General features: G+C 40.0%; 1 protein-coding gene across 1 annotated transcript in view; it reads left to right on the top strand.

The window, feature by feature from the left end:
• LOC130915088 (myocyte-specific enhancer factor 2D homolog) overlaps positions 1-22,526 on the top strand; it is a 221,684-nt gene that overhangs the window by 187,195 nt on the left and 11,963 nt on the right. Inside the window, exons 9-12 of the mRNA XM_057834815.1 lie at positions 4,307-4,491; positions 5,811-5,840; positions 11,708-11,825; positions 16,061-16,220. Coding sequence (XP_057690798.1) covers positions 4,307-4,491; positions 5,811-5,840; positions 11,708-11,825; positions 16,061-16,220 — 493 coding nt within the window. The remainder of the gene's footprint in view (positions 1-4,306; positions 4,492-5,810; positions 5,841-11,707; positions 11,826-16,060; positions 16,221-22,526) is intronic.

Here is a 22,526-nt window from a genome sequence, read left to right as displayed (position 1 = left end):
AGATCATCGTTATCGTGGGCTTTGTATCGCGTATCGTATCGTGATGTACCAAGAGGTTCCCACTCCTAGTTAGGAATGTAAGAGGCAGCTGAGATTTATTGATATTGCAGATATTTATGTTGCCTTCCACCCTGCAGATCTCTCGCACGGCCCCATCCTGGATGTAACCCCAGACCATGATTTTGCCACCACCAAACTTCAGTGTTTTGTGGCAAAAGGTGGATTTTCAGATAATTCTTCCATTGAATTACACCACAGTCGCCGCAAATATTGCTGGAGACCTACTGGAGCCCGCATGGATCCGAGATTCACTCAGAAAACTGTGAAGTTAGGGTTTAAATTAAAGCACACTGTTTTTTCATCTGTGTGATTTTGACAAAGATCAGATCACATTTGATGGTGATTTTATGCAGAAATTTGAGAAATTCAAAAGGTTCAGATTAGGGCTGCAGCTATCGATTATTTTAGTAGTCGATTAATCGATGAGCTAGTTAGTTCGAATAATCGAGTAATCGGATAAGGAACATGAAAAACTAAAATACCTGAGCTGAGCCTCAAACTGTATGAAAAACGGTAAATAAATGATCTAAATACAACAAAAGAACAATTGGCTAACTTACATAACAAAAGTCCACTAGCTTAAATGCTATAAAATGCTAACGTTTTTTTCTGTTTTTTTTTTTTTTTTTTTTTTTTTTTTTTTTTTTTTTACAATGCTCTTAACAAATGGTTCAGAAACGTATTCCCACAAATCAGCTAAGTATACCTATAAACTAAATTATGAATGCATTAAAAAAAACATTAGCTCAAACAAAAACTTAGCTTACGTTGGTCTTAACAGGGAGCAGTTGGATTCAGCCATGTGAAATGAGGCAGACCAGAGGGCAGTGTATCCACACTAATCAATAAAACTAAATGCAAACACTTTCAAAACAAACCATTACGATGCCACTTTAATTAAACGAATACTCGAAGCAGAAAAATTTAATTCGAATATTTTTTTCTGATCGAATACTCGAGTTAATCGTTTAATCGTTGCAGCACTAGTTCAGATACTTTTTCATACCACTATACGGCTAGGGAACCCCAAAATGTACAAGAGGGCTAGGTAGGTGCGTTTGCCCCGACTCCGCCATGTAAGCAATACTGAAATATTGCTTATTTGGCGCACAGAAAGAAAACCGAACAGTATCAGGTTTATCCTTTTCTTCAATTTATATTTTTTGTGACTGTGGTAAAGCCTGCGTAAAAGCCAAGTTGAAGCTAAGCGCTAACGCTAATGCACAGCTATCGCTGCCGTCCTGCCTGCTGCCGCTCTCACTCTTTGTTGACGTGATTGCTGGACAAGTTCCGATTAAGGAGACTTGACAGTTAAGACCGCCGCCACATTCTGGGAAAATGTGGCCCAGATTGACGAAAAAATCGGATTCAAAATCAGTAAAAATATTAATAATTACCATAAAAACAGTCAGCTAGTAGCTAAACATGTCATTTAATGATAAAAACTTCCAAAAAAGGTCAAATAAGGGCACACTCATGGTCGTCATAGCAACAGGACGCCCACACACACGCACAGGGAGGCGCAAAACTGCTTCACACACACAAAATTTTAAAATCCACGTGTGTTTTATGATGTTTCTGTCTGGCCGTCGCATCCACGCGGCGGCGACGTGGTGACTCTGCAACGAGGAATGCTGGGAATGGCGTCTGACGTCAATGTGGATGTTCCCGAAGCGCTGAGCGCACGACAGCTGAGTAGGAGGGAGTACGTGGGAAAGAAAGGGGATACAAACAAGCCCCGGGGAAAAAAAAAAAAAAAAAAAGTGGAGAAGATATCAGTTACTGCTGGCAGCGTTCGTGCCGCTAATGGGCTTTGAGGGGGAAGCTCTGGTCAGCGTCAAAGTCACCTCTGAGGAGCGGACGCTGCCAAGATCGGCGGCGCTGGCTCCGGAGACGAGGGCCGACAGCTGAGAGGGGGCCCGAGGGGGACCGGGACACAAGACGGGTGTTGCCGGTTTTGTTCGGCGCAGTTGTCGCGGGGATGTTTGTTTTCAACTGCTTTGCGCAGTTAAGGTTTGATGGACATTTGTGAGTTAGGGTTGTCCCAATCATATATTTTTCCTCCCAAGTTTGAGTTTGGGTCACCTGGTTTTGAGGATCTGCTGAGTACTGATCCGATATCTCATGGCCAACACTCACAGTTTAAATGGATTGGAGCAGGGGTGTCACTAACACCTGAGAAAATCAATGTTAAAGTGTACAGTGCCTTGCAAAAGTATTCGGCCCCCTTGAATCTTGCAACCTTTCGCCACATTTCAGGCTTCAAACATAAAGATATGAAATTTAATTTTTTGGGTCAAGAATCAACAACAAGTGGGACACAATCGTGAAGTGGAACAACATTTATTGGATAATTTCAACTTTTTTAACAAATAAAAAACTGAAAAGTGGGGCGTGCAATATTATTCGGCCCCTTTACTTTCAGTGCAGCAAACTCACTCCAGAAATTCAGTGAGGATCTCTGAATGAGCCAATGTTGTCCTAAATGACCGATGATGATAAATAGAATCCACCTGTGTGTAATCAAGTCTCCGTATAAATGCACCTGATCTGTGATAGTCTCAGGGTTCTGTTTAAAGTGCAGAGAGCATTATGAAAACCAAGGAACACACCAGGCAGGTCCGAGATACTGTTGTGGAGAAGTTTAAAGCCGGATTTGGATACAAAAAGATTTCCCAAGCTTTAAACATCTCAAGGAGCACTGTGCAAGCCATCATATTGAAATGGAAGGAGCATCAGACCACTGCAAATCTACCAAGACCCGGCCGTCCTTCCAAACTTTCTTCTCAAACAAGGAGAAAACTGATCAGAGATGCAGCCAAGAGGCCCATGATCACTCTGGATGAACTGCAGAGATCTACAGCTGAGGTGGGAGAGTCTGTCCATAGGACAACAATCAGTCGTACACTGCACAAATCTGGCCTTTATGGAAGAGTGGCAAGAAGAAAGCCATTTCTCAAAGATATCCATAAAAAGTTTCGTTTAAAGTTTGCCACAAGCCACCTGGGAGACACACCAAACATGTGGAAGAAGGTGCTCTGGTCAGATGAAACCAAAATGGAACTTTTTGGCCACAACGCAAAACGATATGTTTGGCGTAAAAGCAACACAGCTCATCACTCTGAACACACCATCCCACTGTCAAACATGGTGGTGGCAGCAACATGGTTTGGGCCTGCTTTTCTTCAGCAGGGATAGGGAAGATGGTTAAAATTGACGGGAAGATGGATGCAGCCAAATACAGGAACATTCTGGAAGAAAACCTGTTGGTATCTGCACAAGACCTGAGACTGGGACGGAGATTTATCTTCCAACAGGACAATGATCCAAAACATAAAGCCAAATCTACATAGAATGGTTCAAAAATAAACGTATCCAGGTGTTAGAATGGCCAAGTCCAGACCTGAATCCAATGGAGAATCTGTGGAAAGAGCTGAAGACTGCTGTTCACAAACACTCTCCATCCAACCTCACTGAGCTCGAGCTGTTTTGCAAGGAAGAATAGGCAAGAATGTCAGTCTCTCGATGTGCAAAACTGATAGAAACATACCCCAAGCGACTTGCAGCTGTAATTGGAGCAAAAGGTGGCGCTACAAAGTATTAACGCAAGGGGGCCGAATAATATTGCACGCCCCACTTTTCAGTTTTTTATTTGTTAAAAAAGTTTAAATTATCCAATAAATTTTGTTCCACTTCACGATTGTGTCCCACTTGTTGTTGATTCTTGACAAAAAATTAAAATTTTATATCTTTATGTTTGAAGCCTGAAATGTGGCGAAAGGTTGCAAGGTTCAAGGGGGCCGAATACTTTTGCAAGGCACTGTGTATGCAGCTAACTGCCTCAAATAGGTCAAAATGTCAGACTAATTCAAGTCCACCTCCACTCCACTTATTTAGGAGAATAAGTGGAGTGGAGGTGGACTTTTTAAAGGCGACTAACAGGACTTTGAGGCTTACAATTCCACCTAATAGACAGGTTTTCACATACTTATTTGCAGTGGTGTAATACAAATAATTGTTAAAATAAAATCATACAATATGATTATTGGATTTTTTTTAGATTGTTTCTCACAGAGGACAAGCACTAACCAGGAAAATCTTAAACCCGCCCATCATTTCTAAGTGGGAGAACTTGCAAAATCGCAGGGTGTTCAAATACTTATTTTCCTCATTGTTGACTAGTTGTTATCTGTCCGCTTAAAATTGTACTCTTTGTTTCGATTGACTTCTTTTTTTTTTTTTTTAGCTAATGGCTACATTAGCGCCCGGGCCTCGCCGGGCCTGCTGTCCATCTCCAACGGCAACAACAGCAACTTGGTCAAGGTGGTCCCGGCCAAGTCTCCACCTCCTCCCAGTCCTCAGATGATCAGCGCTCGCAAGCCGGACCTCCGGGTCATCACCTCGCATGGTGGCAAGAGCCTCATGCAGCTGGTGAGTCGCTCAAAAATTCCATCAAATATATAATATAACGGTTATCATGACTCGGGTTGCTACAAACGATTATTTTGATTGTTGACTTGTGACCGATTATTTTTTGGGGTTAGTTGATGGTTCATTCATATTTAAATCACATGTTAATTAAAGTTATTTAGCCCGAAATGTGAATTGGGACCGAAAACTAGTCGGACTATGAGTACTATGTCATTGTTAAAGCCAATTTTAAAATTTGGAGCCATTATATTTACCTTTCGTTGAGGACCACAGAAATCAGATTCAATTCATTTTTTTTCCTTTATTTTTTAATTGGAATAAAATGTTAAAAAATATTATTTCATTATTATATATAAATAAATTATTAATTACTATTTGCTGTTTTTTCCTGTTTTTTTTTTAATTGAAATAAAATGGAAAAATAATTTTTAAAAATTGAAGAATAAGTTATAAAAATTAGTTTTTTTACAGAGCCACTAAAGGGACATTGACAGAAATAAAATGAAATTAAATTAGATTTGAATAGAATTTAAATAAATAAAAATGATAAATTTAAATTACATTTTATAAATTGTTTCCCGTGCGCAGAAAAAACTATCTGGTAAACATTAGCATTATATAGCATTTAAGCTAGCGGACTTTTGCTATGCAAGTTAGCCAATTGTTGTAAATATTAGCATTATATAGCATTTGAGCTGGCGGACTTTTGCTATGCAAGTTAGCCAATTGTTGTAAACAATAGCATTTTATAGCATTTAAGCTTACTGACTTTTGCCATGCAAGTTAGCCAATTGTTGTTAACATTAGCATTATAATGTATTTAAGATAGCTGACAGTTCTTATACAAGTTAGCCAATTGTTGCATTGCTGTATTCGGTTAACTTGCATAGCAAAAATCTGCTAGCGTAAAAGAGTGCAATGTATAATGCTACTGTTTACCAGATGGCTTAAATTTATTTTATTTCTGTCGATGCATTTTTAGGGGCTCTGTATTTTTTCATTTTTTCAAAATAATGTTTTTAATGAAATCTATAAAGCTAATATTTTTTTTAAATCAATATTTGTTGGTTTTTTTTCTTGGTTTTTTTATTCTTATTATTTCAAAAATAAATGAAAAAAAAATGTAATTGGAACAAAAAAACTGCACTAAGAAAGACTATTAATATCATAATATCATATAACAACGGAACTGTCCGAAATCATCTTTCGTACTGCTGACATTAAATTTAAATACTATAATATTATAATTTCCATCAGTAAAATTTCTCAATAGTGTTTGACATGATTGGTCGCCTTGTGTTTTCCCTCCCGCCGCACAGACCGAAGAAGAATTGGAGCTGGTCACCGAGGTGAATTGAACTTTTTCGGCATGGGCGTTTGATTGTTTGTGAACTTACCGTGCATGGACATAAACATGCCTGTGACTAAGTCATTCGAGAAACAACCGTTTGACAACTGTTTTTTTTTTCCATTAATGACAACCACAACAACAAAATGTTTGGCTAAAGCAAATTTATAATTTTGCACACATTAGATTTGAACCACCAGACCTCCCTTTTGCTTAGCATGTGCACGTATATTTCATGTTTGTTTGACGCATGCGTTCACCGATGACGAATACCGTAATTTCCGGACTGTGAATTTAGCAAAATTTAATGGAAAAGAAACATATATACGACTACCATACAGCTTTCCTTGTCTTTAATATGGGATATTTACAGTTGTGGTCAAAACTTTACATACACTTGTGAAGAACATAATGTCATGGCTTTCTTGAGTTTCAAGTTATTTCTACAACTCTGATTTTTCTCTGATAGAGTGATTGGAACAGATACTTCTTTGTCACAAAAAAAAACATTCATGAAGTTTGGTTCTTTTATGACTTTAATATGGGTGAACAGAAAAAAGTGATCAAATCTGCTGGGTACATACAGCAGCGCTAATATTTGGTAACATGTCCCTTGGCCATTTTCACTTCAATTAGGCGCTTTTGGTAGCCATCCACAAGCTTCTGGTTGAATCTTTGACCACTCCTCTTGACAGAATTGGTGCAGTTCAGTTAAATTTGATGGCTTTCTGACATGGACTTGTTTCTTCAGCATTGTCCACAAGTTCTCAATCGGGTTTTGGGAAGGCCATTCGAAAACCTTAATTCTAGCATGATTTAGCCATTCCATTACCACTTTTGATGTGTGTTTGGGGTCATTGTCCTGTTGGAACACCCAACTGCGCCCAAGACCCAATCTTTGGGCTGATGACGTTAGGTTATCTTGAAGAATTTGAAGGTAATCCTCCTTCTTCATTATCCCATTTACTCTCTGTAAAGCACCAGTTCCATTGGCAGCAAAACAGCATAATACTACCACCACCGTGCTTGATGGTAGGCATGGTGTACTTGGGGTTAAAGGCCTCACCTTTTCTCCTCCAAACATATTGCTGGGCATTGTGGCCAAACAGCTCGATTTTTGTTTCGTCTGACCACAGAACTTTCCTCCAGAAGGTCTTATCTTTGTCCATGTGATCAGCAGCAAACTTCAGTCGAGCCTTAAGGTGCCGCTTTTGGAGCAAGGGCTTCCTTTTTGCACGGCAGCCTCTCAGTCCATGGAAATGCAAAACACGCTTGACTGTGTACACTGACACATGTGTTCCAGCAGCTTCTAATTCTTGGCAGATCTGCTTTTTGGTGATTCTCTGTTGAATCTTCACCCTCCTGACCAATTTTTTCTCAGCAGCAGGTGATAGCTTGCGTTTTCTTCCTGATCGTGGCAGTGACAAAACAGTGCCATGCACTTTATACTTACAAACAATTGTTTGCACTGTTGCTCTTGGGACCTGCAGCTGCTTTGAAATGGCTCCAAGTGACTTTCCTGACTTGTTCAAGTCAATGATTCGCTTTTTCAGATCAATGTATGTATATTTTTGACCCAGCAGATTTGATCACTTTTTCTGTTAACCCATAATAAAGTCATAAAAGAACCAAACTTCATGAATGTTTTTTGTGACAAAGAAGTATCTGTTCCAATCACTCTATCGGAGAAAAATCAGAGTTGTAGAAATAACTGGAAACTCAAGAGAGCCATGACATTATGTTCTTCACAAGTGTATGTAAACTTTTGACCACAACTGTACATAGGGAGATGTTATACAGAAATATTTGATTGATCAAAAATATACTGTATTTATTAACCAAATACTGTACACACGTTACGTTCTCATTCATATGCAGCAACCTTTCACTCAAGTTCCACTGATGTTCTCTCAAAGATTAGCATAAAACACATTTTTAGAAAGAAATAATTAAATCCACTTTACTTTGCCTTTCAAGGTTTTTCTAAGAAGTCCTTTTAATAATCCCTGCCATAGCATCTGATATACTCATCAGGGCCAGGGCTAACGGCTAGCGCTAGCCTTTAGCAGCTTTATTGTAGCACACTGTTGCAATTCATCTTTTTTTTTTCTTTTTCTTTTTTTTTTTTTTTAAATCAAAACAAAGTTAAAACACCCAGGGCTAACCTTAAACTGTTCTTCTGTAATGGGATCAAATATCGTTACTGTTGGAAGTGGAATGTTTTGACCAGCTTCAGGATGTGGCTCGCTGCTTTAAACCTTAAAGCAGGGCCGGCCCAGCCTATACGCTGACTATGCAGCTGCTTAGGGCCCCTGACCACTAGGGGGCCCCCAATCTGGCGATTTTTTAAAATTTATATTCTATTTTGTTTACTACAGTTTGCTTTATTTGACTTTTGTGAGTTTTGATACTTGATTACAAGCTTTAAAAAATTGAAGTTCTTCCTTAACTTCTTTCCTCTTTTAGAAAAAGGTTTGGCGCTATCTACTGTAAGTACTGACAATCATTCGGGGTGAGAAGTTTGAAGTATGCAGTGCTACAAAATCTGATTAATATACAAAATATGGATTGGATTGCATGTATGGGTTTCACAGTACACTGTGACGAAATGGTGGGCCAAAAATATGGGCCCCTTTGCATTATTTTGCTTAGGGCCCCCAAATGGCCTGGGCCGGCCCTGCCTTAAAGATTCTATGTTTGTTCTTATCACTTCGTTGATCGTTGGTGGACAAAATTGTAACCCTCTGTCCAGTCTGTGTTGACATGACGTGTAAATTGATACAGCAGCCACTTGAGTGACCATGAAAAGGCGGAATTACAAATAATATTACATTTGCCGAATGCTGAAGTGCTGACACAAATTTTTGGGGTACAAGGAAATACTTCACCTGGTTAGATTATACTTATTGTATTATGAGCTCATGTTTTCCGAAATTTCCAGGTTCGCGGTGAATCAGTAACAGGCACACTTTTGCTCAATAGACGATGTTTATTGATTAGAAAATGCAGAATAAATGAGATTTATTGATTACAATCCCACAAAAGCAAAGAACAAGTATCAAAAACAAGCAAAAACAATGGTAACGGGGCGCTAGATTTGAGTTTGTCAATCCCAGAATCCCCGCGTTATCGTTACAGCTCAACTAGTTGTCCCTTAGCAATGAAAATCGCTTACCGTGACAAAATGAGTGGGAAGCCAGCAACACTCCAGTAAAGCGGCAAAAGGACAAAGCCAGGCGATCCGTACGCTTAATCCATCAGCGGACGTCACGGGTCGCCCGGAAACGTCTGTTTTTGTAAGGACGCACACCTCGGAGGCGGAGGCGCGGCCCCGTCCAATGACAAACATTAAAGCTACTTTTGGTTCAGCCCCCTTGAAAAAGGACTTTTCACATGGGACAAATGAGCTGTGCTGCAACAAATGGTAAATATTATGGGTGCAAAAAATGTTATCTCGTGAAATTCCATCCTAGCTATGGAACTCAGGCGCGTACTATGGTGCAAAACAAGTTATCTAGGGAGATTCCCTACTCAAGTGCGTCTCCTAACTATGGGAACAAGGTGAAAAACAATAGATGTTGTTACAATCTATGTCACAGAAGCAATCATACATAATCATCAAAGGCATAATATAATATTTTCCCCCATCATCTCATCACACATATTTCTTTTTTATTGCAGATATTGATCGCAGTAAAACCTTGGGATAACATGGTTCTATTTCTTATTCATAACAACCACCAATTGTGCAAGTTCTCCTACTTGAAAAATTAGAGAGGCTTGAAATTGTTAACATGGGTAAACCTCCATCATGAGAGACAATGTGGGAAAAAAACAGAAAATCACATTGTTTGATTTTTAAAGAATTTATTTCCAAATTAGAGTGGAATATAAGTATTTGGTCACCTACAAACAAGCAAGATTTCTGGCTGTCAAAAAGGTCTAACTTCTAACGAGGTCTAACGAGGCTCCGCTCGAGGCACCTGTTATAACTCATTATCGGTATAAAAGACACCTGTCCACAAGCTCAGTTAGTCAAACTCCAAACTCCACTATGGCCGAGACCAAAGAGGTGTCGAAGGACACCAGAGACAAAACTGTAGACCTGCACCAGGCTGGGAAGACTGAATCTGCAATAGGTAAAATGCTTGGTGTAAAGAAATCAACTGTGGGAGCAATTATTAGAAAATGGAAGACATACAAGACCACTGATAATCTCCCTCGATTTGAGGCTACATGCAAGATCTCACCCCGTGGCGTCAAAATGATAACAAGAACGGTGAGCAAAAATCCCAGAACCACACGGGGGGACCTAGTGAATGACCTACAGAAAGCTGGGACCACAGTAACAAAGGCTACTATCAGAAACACAATGCACCGCCAGGGACTCAAATCCTGCACTGCCAGACGTGGCCCCCTACTGAAGCCACTACACGTCCAGGCCCATCTGCAGTTCGCTAGAGAGCATTTGGATGATCCAGAAGAGGACTGGGAGAATGTGTTATGGTCAGATGAAACCAAAATAGAACTTTTGGGTAGAAACACAGGTTCTCGTGTTTGAATTGCATCCGAAGAACACCATACCGACTGTGAAGCATGGGGGTGGAAATATCATGCTTTGAGGCTGTTTTTCTGGAAAGGGACCAGGACGACTGATCCGTGTAAAGGAAAGAATTCATGGGCCATGTATCGAGAGATTTTAAGTGAAAATCTCCTTCCATCAGCAAGGGCATTGAAGATGAGACGTGGCTGGGTCTTTCAGCATGACAATGATCCCAAACACACAGCCAGGGCAATAAATGAGTGGCTTTTTCAAGGTCCTGGAGTGGCCTAGCCAGTCTCCAGATCTCAACCCCATAGAAATATATGGAGGGAGTTGAAAGTCCGTGTTGCCCAACGACAGCCCCAAAACATCACTGCTCTAGAGGAGATCTGCATGGAGGAATGGGCCAAAATACCAGCAACAGTGTGTGAAAAGCTTGTGAAGAGTTACAGAAAAAGTTTGGCCTCTGTTATTGCCAACAAAGGGTACATAACAAAGTATTGATATGAACTTTTGGTATTGACCAAACACTTACTTTCCACCATGATTTGCAAATAAATTCTTTAAAAATCAAACAATGTGATTTTCTGGGTTTTTTTCCACATTCTGTCTCTCATGGTTGAGGTTTGCCCATGTTGACAATTACAGGCCTCTCTAATATTTTCAATTGGGAGAACTTGCATAATCACTGTTTGACTAAATACTTATTTGCCCCACTGTATATGATTTTAAAATCAAGAGTTTTCCGGTAAAATATTGTCTATAAAAGTTGTAAAGCAATAAAACAAACAACAAAAATGAATGAAATGAACAAAAATATATTTTTATATTGGGTCAAAATTATTTTTCAAACAGATCATGTGACTAGCACCTTAGACGGTCATTTGGTTCGGTTAGCCAAAACCACCTGAGGACTGAAGAAGCAACATGGATATACGTAATTTTTTCAAACCTAAGCTTTCAAAAGCGACAACAACTACTGAGCAAGAACCAAGGATTGAAAATGTGGACCATGAAACGCCGGAGAGCACCGCCAAAATGGTGAGCGGCGTTTCAATTTGCCCCACTAAAGACGCTAATTGTACAACAAAGCCACCACCGGCGGGCATACCGTATTCAATGGGTGACGATCTTGGCGAAAATTATAGCTGTCCTAAGCAGCCTGATTTCGAATTCCCTCACATTTTCAGCTGAGTTGACGCCCGCTTTACCACGGCGACTTAGCGCGCGAGACGTGTTGGCGGCAAAGTGTCAGTGAATTCGTAAGGTCCAGACGATTTGACGCCAATGTCAGCGTGATAACTGGTTGCTCTCTGTTTTACCAGAATGCCCAGCGGCTCGGCGGCTCCCAGGTGTCGCAGCCCCTCACCACCCCTGTGGTTTCCGTGGCGACGCCCAGCCTCCTGGCGCCCTTCTCCGCCATGCAGACAGGCTATAACACTGGTAATGATACATTTTATTAGAATTGATTCCAAGGACTCATTGGCTGCTATCAATGGCGCTAGACGTCCAATTTAGCGCCGTTCATGGCACTGAGGCATTCACAGTTTTAAAAATTTGGACGTCTACCGTTGTCAATAAGAGCTAGCCGATAACACGTGTTAACATCGTATACTTCAAGTCTTGAGTTTAAATTACTTAACTGGAGTTCAGTTTTTCACCGATAACTTTCAGGGTGAAGGCTGTTTTTCTTCTTGTTGACACTAACTTTGAAGTCTTATTCCTCCATCATTTGCTAACCGATCATCTTAAAACTTGCTAGCTATGAAGCATAGGCCAGTAGCTAAGGACCCTTGTAAGCCGATATTTTAATTTTTGGAACAGGGCTGATTAATTAATTGCGGAATTATAGTTAAGAGTTAAGCAGTAGAGGGCGACCTTCTCTAATTTAAGAATTTGCCAGTAGAGGGCGTGCGCGCACAGCACATGGGCTTAATGGTGCCTGTGTTGCCTGTCCGTTACAAGTTAGCCAGTTTTTGTTTTTTTTTTAGACTGCGTAACCAACTAAGCTAGCAGCATATTAGCATCAGTGCTGTTTTTTGGCAACTCTATTATTTTCGTTTTAATCTTTTGGACGAAAGCAGTTATTTGTCGTTGTCATATTTTATTTATTATTATTTCAAAGCATGTTGGTCTTCGACTAGCTTTGATAAAAACTCAGGCAAACTTTGGCTAGTTCTAGTCGACGATTACTCAAAATGTTTTGTTAGATCATTTGAATTTTGTGAATTTTTTATGTTTTAGCCCAAAAAAAAAAAAAAAAAATGTTTCCAGCAATTTCAAATGAACACTGACAGACGAGTAGTGTAGGACAGCACCAACTTGGTGATGATAATACACACTCAGCTCGAAAGCATTGCATTATTTTCAATTAATTATCCCCACTGGGACACCACAAACTGCATTAAAAAAAAAAAAAAAAAGCCGTCCAAGGGTTTGCCACTTGCCACTTTTCAGACTGTGCAAAGCTAGATGCTAATGCTTATATGAACACAAAAGCTATGCTAACGCTACAAGTTACATTGACTGTTTGATGATCACTCAGCACAGTTTAGCACTAGAAAGCTACCCTAATTTTCACACTATAAGGCGCACCTGACTATAAGCCGCAGCCCACCAAATTTGGCCCGAAAACGGCATTTGTTCATAGATAAGCCACACTGGACTATAAGCCGCAGCTATCCTCACTGTTTTATGGGATATTTACACCAAAAAATATAAAACCGGTCACACTTTATTTGACAGCGGCATCATACGACTGTCATAAGACCAAATGAACCACCATGAATCTTTGAACCAATTGGCTGCAAAGCTTCATTCCTTCAAGAAGCTTAATTTGGCTATCACTGCTCCCTTGGTGGAGACAGGCAACCTCTGCTGCCACCTGCTGTAAACACTGTTGTCATCCAACATGCCTCCTAGCATGCATTGCATTGTACAGATGTATATTTTAATTAAAATTCATGTTCTGTGCTAATTATTTCTTCAGTTACTGTTCCAGTTGTTTCATCAGTTGTTATTTATGGTATTTGCTCACACTTTATTTGACAGTGGCGACACAAGACTGTCATTAGACAATCATAATTATTGACATGACACTGTCCTGAGCATTAATAAATGCTTATAACAGATGTCATTTAGTGTTATCCGGCAAAAGATTTCACTTTTGAATGGATGTAAAAATTCAAGCAGGAAATAAATAAAGCTAGTGACATAATTTCCCGGATGACACTTAATTACATAAGCATTCAGTAATGCTCATGATAGTATGATGTCATAATTATGACTGTCTTATGACAGTCTTATGATGCCGCTGTCACATAAAGTGTTACCTATTAACTCAAATAAATCAACATATAAGCCGCACTGGACTATAAGACACAGGTATCAAAATGAAGGAAAAAAGTAGCGGCTTATAGTCCGAAAATTACGGGATATAAACATCAAAACGCGGGTGGCCCAGGGGACCGCCCTGGATTCCGGAGGGGTGACGATGGCTCCTTTGCTGGTCTGTGGGAGGAGGGATGGGATGGGGTGGGTTGGTGTAGGGTCGGTTGCCGACGGGCTTACACTCACAAGGGATTCACATCATTGCTGGGTTCTAGATCACAGAGCTGATTTGTGTACACTCTACCCCTCCCAATCACTTAGCTTATAGAATTCCCCACCCTCCTCCCCTTCTTTCAACAGGCCCCCCACATGGTGTCAACCGGAAATACATCTAGCTGACGATATCACCAACATATTAATAGTTAGTGTAGGCGTTCAATGTATTTGTTGTTGTTGTTTCTGTTTCTTTTCTTTCTTTTCTTGTGTTTCTTTTCTTCTGTTACCCCCATAACTTGAGATGTCCCGGTCGATCGGAACGAAAGTTCGCGAAATCGTTCGTAAAGTTGTTTCGTGAACGGCAGTCGGGATGCCGATCGATCGGGTCCGATCACGTCATTTTCAAAGTATCGGAATCGGCAAAAAAATACATCGTCCATGCCTTTTTAAAAATTTTTTTTTTTTTTTATGAAATCGTTTTCTAATTGTATTTAACGTTACAGACATAATATGTTACACTCATCCAGAGTCTTTAATTCAGGCTTAAGATAGGGTTATCAAATTCATCCCGATAACGGCGGTAATTAATTTTTTAAAAAATGTATCACGTTAAAATATTTAACGCAATTAATGCATGCACTGCACGACCCACTCACGCATTCTCGCGCTCAATCTGTAATGGTGCTGTTTTACCTATATAGAGAGATAAAAGGCAGCGTAAAATGAGTAGAGTGAATTTTAGCAGCCTTTGGAGCCTTATTTTAATTGGCTAAAGCCGTACAATCCCTCTCCCTACGATTAGAAATATCATGGGAATCAATGTGGGGATGCAAAGTAGCAATTGATCTTTTTCTTACCACCTTATTTTTTTTCCCAACGCAGAGAAGATATATCAATTGGTAGCACTAAGCACAGTCATGGGTCCACTTCCCATCATGCATTTGGGCATGGCTACAGTATCATTTACTGAAAGCTCAACAAATACACTAGATGGCAATATTTAGTCGCAATTTACAAAGTCACAAGTCTTTCTATCCGTGGATCCCTCTCACAGAAAGAATGTTAACAATGTAAATGCCATTTTGATGATTTATTGTCATAACAAACAAATACAGTACTTATGTATATATTTGTCCGAGTTTTATTTAATTTTTTTTCTTAATGCATTGCCAAAATGTATATGATCGGGAAAAATTATCTTGAATGATTGGAATTGAATCGGGAGGCAAAAAAAAGCAATCGGGTCAGGAAATATCGGGATCGGCAGATACTCAAGCTAAAACGATCGGGATTGGATCGGGAGCAAAAAAACATGATCGGAACAACCCTACCCATCACCTCTTCCAGTTCGCTGTTTTGTCATAATAAATGAGGTATGTTGAATGTTCACAATGGGAGTATATCATACGTGAAACATTAAAACTGTTCAGACTAAACGGACACTTAGACTTCCGTTCTTCGTGTCAAACAGCTGAACAGGACAGGTTGGAAAAAAAAGTTCATTGATTCATCATTGATTAATCGCCTACTAAAATAATCGATAGCTACAGCCCTAGTTCATTCATTCCATCACTTGCTGAAATGGACGTCTATTACCGTCAAAGGCACTGAAAACTAAGTATAGTCCGCAAAATAACACGATACTCGCGAATTCAGCATGCGTCCTTCCGATTATTTAAATAAATCAAGCATCTTATTTCCAATGCTGATGCGCTTATGATCAAAAGATTCGCACGCACCGTTAATTGGCGCTGAACTTTTGACATGAAAGCGTGCCGTGCATTTCAATTAAACAAAAAAAAAAAAACAACCTCTGTTTCGCCCCAGTTAGCCGCTGACCCAGATCGCGCTAGGTTAGCCTCCTAGCTTGTTTCAAAGTACAGTCTCAAGGCAGCGTTAGCTTTTCAGGGTTAGGATTTAACCCGCGCGGGCGTGTTAGCGGGCGGCCCGAAACGGCGGTAGGTAAGCGTTTAGAGAACATTAATAACAGCTCGGAAATCTGGCGTGCCTCCCGGCAGCGGATGAATATTCACTTTGTTGCTACTTCAAAGCTAAAACGCGTGTGAATATGATATGAAGATGAATATGGATTAGCGGGCGGAGGCATAATCGGGTTGCGGCTTGTGTTCCAGAGTACCAGCTGACGAGCGCCGACCTGACGGCCCTGCAGACGTTCACGCCGGCGGGCCTGGTGCCCGCTAACATGGCTGCCTGGCAACAGCAACAGCAGCCGGCCGTTGCCCAGCAACAGACGGCGCCGCCCATCGGACTGGCCTCGCTCACCAATCTTGTGTAAGTGCACTTATAAGCTTGAAAAAGTACGTGGGGTCACTTCCTGTAGATTTTCAGGTCACTTCCTGATGATTTTGGGGCATTTCAAGGTCACTTCTGATACATTTTCTGTCAATTTTAGGGCATTTCTGGGTTACTTGCTGTTCATTGGTCACTTCCTATTTATTTGCGGGCATTTTGAGGTCACTTCCTGTTGATTTTGGGTCACTTTCTGTTGATGTCTGGGGCATTCTGAGGTCACTTCCTATACTTTTTAGGTCACACAAGAAAAAGGTGTCAATAAAAAAGCTAACTCTGGATCAGGTCGGCTCGTTTTTTTCAGCCCTCAACACTCAAGCCATCTCTTTAACAGAACATTTGTATGTTTTTCCACATCTTTACCAGTGAATTTGGCACCAGGGACATCATTTTTGGACAGAATTGGTAGGTTTAGCTCCGTAAACATCTCGTTCGTACACTATTTCTATGGGAACAAACGGGAGGTTGACCCGCCTAGCCACAATTGCTAACGTCATGAATTTCAATGTGTAAAAGTGACGTGTTGCTTGCGGTACGCCATTTTGTGTCACTTTCTGATGATTGCAGGGTCACTTCCTATACATTTATGACCATTGTCTGTTGATAATTGGACATTTCTGGGTCACTTCCTGTTCATTGATAACTTGCTGTTGATTTGGGGGCTTTTTCGGGTCTCATCCTGTTGATTTTGGATCAATTCAGGTTGATTTTGGAGCATTTCCACGCCTGTTTCTTGTTGATTTTGGGGGTTCTCAGGGCACTTTCTGCTGATTTTGAGTCACTTTAGGAGGATTTTTGGGCATTGCTAAGATGAATGAAACAGCCCGTTTTTTTTTTTTTTTTTTTTTTTTTTTTTTTTTTTTTTTCCTTTTAACCAAGAATCGAGACTGTTTTACGTCCATATCTATAAATAATGCAGGGATTTAGGCATTTATTCACAAGAATTTTCAACATAAAAAGCTCTTTGTGGTGATAAGGCGGCGCCACAGTGGCTGATAGACTAGCAGCACATTCGACATATTTACATAAAATAAATGCGAACTGCCAGTTTTTTTGCTTTTAACCAAGAATCGAGACTGTTTTACGTCCATATCTACAAAGAATTGATGGATTTAAAGTGCGTATGACACCAAAAAGCATGCTTATGTCATATGTCGCGTGATATTTTATGCTCCTGAATGAAATGGACGTGTGGATGTGGATGGATGTGTGTGGAAACGATCGTTTTATATTAGGCTGTCAAACAATTAAAATTTTTAATAGAGTTAATCACACCTTAAAAAATAATTAATCGTAATTAATTGCAATTCAAACCATCTATAAAATATGCCATATTTTCCGGCAATTTATTGTTGGAATGGAAAGATAATACACAAGACAGATATATACATTCAACATAAGGTACATAAGGACTATTTGTTTATTATAACAATAAATCAACAAGATGGCATTAACATTATTAACATTCTCTTAAAGCGATCCATGGATAGACAAACTTGTAGTTCTTAAAAGATAAATGTTAGTTCAAGTTATAGAAATGTTATATTAAAACCCCTCTTAATGTTTTATTAAAATTTGTAAAATTTTCAATCAAAAAATAAACTAGTAGCTCGCCATTGTTGATGTCATTACATCATGCTCACTCCCCAAACCCATAAAATCATTTGGACCCTAGTGCCAGCAGAGGGCGCCAAACAACAAGTAACAAGCGGACGTTACACAGCTGTCATTTTAATCTGAGCGGGGCATGTGCATTGATTGCGTCAAATATTTTAACGTGATTAATTTTAAAAAGTAATTACCGCCCGTTAACGCGATCATTTTGACAGCCCTAGTATGTATATAAAACTGTTCAAGCTCAGTTGTTGTTGGTTGCATTTGAAAGCTTAGGTTTGTAGAAATTCTAAATATCCATCTTGCCTCCACAGGTGTAGTTTTGGGTAAAGCAAAAGAAGTCTCAGTTGCTAGTCACATGATCAGCTCGAAAAATGATTTTGACCCATTATGAAATACGTTGTAGGATTCTTGTTCATTTCATTAGTTTTTGTTGTATTGTTTTACAACTTTTATAGACAATATTTTAACAGCAAGGTCTTTATTTTAAAGGGGAAGTTCAGAATTTTTGACATTAGGCTTTAGGAGTTAGTGGGGATTTACTGAGTCGTTGTAGTTGATTTGAACAAATTCCGTGCAGTTTTTCAGTTATTTGTTAGTTTCAGGGCTCCGGAGTGGCTAAGCTAGCTTGAATCAATGGTGGTTGAAATCAACCCCATTGACTAATTAAACGCCCGCTAACTCAAAGATTAACCGTTGTGTGAAAATTTCAATTACATGCAATGACATTTTTCTGTTGTCATTTTTATGTTGAGGCAGTAAATGGAGAAAAATCGGTAAAAAGTAACTAATAAGTTACTTTTAAAGTAATTTAGTATTTTCCGAAATTTCCAGGTTCGCTGTGAATCAGTAACAGGCACACTTTTGCAAAATAGACAATGTTTATTGATTAGAAAATGCAGAATAAATGACATTTATTGATTACAATCCCACAAAAGCAAGCAACAAGCGTCAAAAACAACCATAACAAGAGTAACGATGACGCTAGATTTGAGTTTGTCAATCCCAGAATCCCCGCGGTACATTACAGCACAACTGGGTGTTCCTTGGCAATGAAAATCGCTTACCGTGACCAATGAGCGGGAGCCAACGCTCCGGTTAGGCGGCGAAGGAACAAAGCCAGGCGACCCTGTCCATGACGCCACTAATGTTTTCCGAAATTTCCAGGTTCGCGGTTAATCAGTAACAGGCACACTTTTGATCAATAGACAATGTTTATTGATTAGAAAATGCAGAATAAATGACATCTATTGATTACAATCCCACAAGAGCAAGCAGCAAGCATCAAAAACAGGCATAAAAAGGGTAACAATGACGCTAGATTTGAGTTTGTCAATCCCAGAATCCCCGCGCTACGTTACAGCACAACCAGGTGTTCCTTGGCAATGAAAATCGCTTACCGTGACAAATGAGCAGAAGCCAACGCTCCGGTTAGGCGGGGAAGGAACAAAGCCAGGCGATCCTGTCCGTGAGGCCACTCATGTTTTCCGGAATTTCCAGGTTCGCAGTGAATCAGTAACAGGCACACTTTTGCAAAATAGACAATGTTTATTGATTAGAAAATGCAGAATAAATGACATTTATTGATTACAATCCCACAAGAGCAAGCAGCAAGCATCAAAAACAGGCATGCTCGGGTTTGGGGTTCCGGTGCCGGGATTGGCGATGCGGCGGCGTAGGGTTGGTCGCCAACGGGCTTACACTCATAAGAGATTCACACGATTACTGGGTTCTAGATCACAGAACTGATTTGTGTACACTCTACCCCTTTCATTCACTTAGCTTATAGTCTTATAGACACCCCCACCCCCATTCTCCTCTTTCACTGGCCAATAGGCCCCCACATGGTGTAAACCGGAAATACATCTCGCTGACGATAGCACCAGCATATTAGTAACTAGTTTAGATGTTCAATGTATTTCTTGTTGTTGTTTGTGTATGTGTTTCTTTTCTTTCTTCTCTTGTATTTCTTTTCTTCTGTCCCCCCATAATCCCTTCCTGTTCGCTGCTTTGTCATAATAAAAAGGTATTTTGAATGATCACAATGGGAGTATGTCAGACTCTCAATGTGAAACATTAAAACTGTTCAGAATCCGGGCACTTAGACTTCCATTCTCTGTGTCAAACAGCTGAACAGGACAGGTTTAAAAAAAAAAAAAAAAAAAAAAAAAAAAAAAAAACTGGCATAAAAAGGGTAACGATGACGCTAGATTTGAGTTTGTCAATCCCAGAATCCCCGCGCTACATTACAGCACAACCAGGTGTTCCTTGGCAATGAAAATCGCTTACCGTGACAAATGAGCAGAAGCCAACGCTCCGGTTAGGCGGTGAAGGAACAAAGCCAGGCGATCCTGTCCGTGAGGCCACTCATGTTTTCCGGAATTTCCAGGTTCGCAGTGAATCAGTAACAGGCACACTTTTGCAAAATAGACAATGTTTATTGATTAGAAAATGCAGAATAAATGACATTTATTGATTACAATCCCACAAGAGCAAGCAACAAGCATCAAAAACAAGCATAACAAGGGTAACAATGACGCTAGATTTGAGTTTGTCAATCCCAGAATCCCCGCGCTACGTTACAGCACAACCAGGTGTTCCTTGGCAATGAAAATCGCCTACCGTGACAAATGAGCGGGGGCCAACGCTCCGGTTAGGCGGCGAAGGAACAAAGCCAGGCGATCCGTGCGTGACCCGCTGGCGGACTTCCTCCGCCGCCTAACCGGAGCGTGTGCCTGTTACTGATTCAACGCGAACCTGGAAATTAGTGGCCTCATGGACAGGATCGCCTGGCTTTGTTCCTTCGCCGCCTAACCGGAGCGTTGGCTCCCGCTCATTTGTCACGGTAAGCGATTTTCATTGCCAAGGAACTAGAGCTGAAACGAATACTTGAGCAACTCGAGTAACTCGAGTTTAAAAACTGATCCGAGTAATTTTATTCACCTCGAGTAATCGTTTATTTTGACAGCTCTAAGCATCACGTTTTGCTAGGACTACTTTTAATGCGGGACAACGCGCTGTCACGTGCGGAGAGGAAGAAGGGGGGAAAAAAAAAAACTTGCCGCAGCCGACAGCCACCACAAACGACGCCGACGTTGCTAAATACTAGCCCGCACAATGCTACATTGGTAACAGGTAGCATCTGGTGCGTCTCATAGAGATCACATGTATGTTGAACTAGATGCACAGTGAAAGACTAGGCTGCGTCTGGGCAGCGTTAGCAAACAGCCGCCATCTTAAAGCAGTAGAGCGCTAAGCGCTAATAAAGAGCGCTAAGCGCTAATATATAAGATTAACGTTACTGTCACTACTAGCTCACCTTACGTTAGCACTGCGGAGGGCTAGGTTTCAATTAATTAAGACCGCTTTCGATGCGTGGCTAACGTGTCTTTCATACAGGCTTTAACATAACATAGCGTTGTGGAGTGATGAGGGTGTCAAATAAAAACTCAATAATGCTAACTATCAATTTTAGCTCAGTAGTCATTGCTGGATAAAACACCAAGTAGCACTAGTCCCTAATGTGCTCCAATACAGCCTGTATCATACATTTATTTTGAACAGTGCAAAAACTCAAAATCCTATCAGGACTTACAGTTTAGACTAACTTAAAACTTAACTAGAACTTAAAAATGGCTTGACACAAATAGATATTTAATTGAAAAACGTGGGAAAAAATCCTAACTTTTAAGTGATGTGTGTTATCAAGCGTAAAGGCATTTTTAGGTGTGTTTATATATATATACTTTTTAAAAATAAGATCTAAAGGTTTTTTGAGTGAAAGCAGTGAATTAATCATTTTTTAAAATTCTAGTTACATCTGAGATGCAATTGTTGGCTGTTTTTAACAATATACATCAAAAATAAAGACATTGATTGACTGAAAATGTCTTGTTTTCTCATGTATATCTATAATTGCTCTTCACCTAAAAATATATTTGTTTTATCCGATTACTCGATTAATCGATAGAATTTTCAGTCGATTACTCGATTACTAAAATATTCGATAGCTGCAGCCCTACAAGGAACACCTGGTTGTGCTGTAACGTAGCGCGGGGATTCTGGGATTGACAAACTCAAATCTAGCGTCATCGTTACCCTTGTTATGGTTGTTTTTGATGCTTGTTGCTTGCTCTTGTTGGATTGTAATCAATAAATCTCATTTATTCTGCATTTTCTAATCAATAAACATTGTCTATTGAGCAACAGTGTGCCTGTTACTGATTCACCGCGAACCTGGAAATTTCGGAAAACACTGTTACTTTGATAATAAAGTCATCAGTAACGTAACTAGATTACTTTTTTGAGGTGTAATCAGTAATCAGTAATTAAATTACTTTTTTAAGTCATCTATGACAACGCTGCTTAATTTCTTCACTGTACATACTCAATCTTTCTGTGCCGTTGACACGTCATCAGTGGCAAATAATGTGTTAATAAGGATATGACCACATGATATGCCACAACATGAATAGAAAGTGACCGAAAATCTGCAGGAAGTCAACCAACCATCAGGCGATTTCAACAAAAATTGCATCTTCTACTTCCAAACTGTTATTTGACTCAAAATTCCATCTTGCCAGTAGACTGAAAAAAGTAGCGCTGTCAGAGTTGAAGCTCGCAAGCTGACTCGGACCTTTTTGGCCCGCCGTCACCCGCGGAAGTGTGCGCGCA

Source organism: Corythoichthys intestinalis, chromosome 4, assembly GCF_030265065.1.
Source record: "Corythoichthys intestinalis isolate RoL2023-P3 chromosome 4, ASM3026506v1, whole genome shotgun sequence".
Taxonomy (NCBI): Eukaryota; Metazoa; Chordata; class Actinopteri; order Syngnathiformes; family Syngnathidae; genus Corythoichthys; species Corythoichthys intestinalis.
This window is presented reverse-complemented; position numbering and strand designations above follow the sequence as displayed.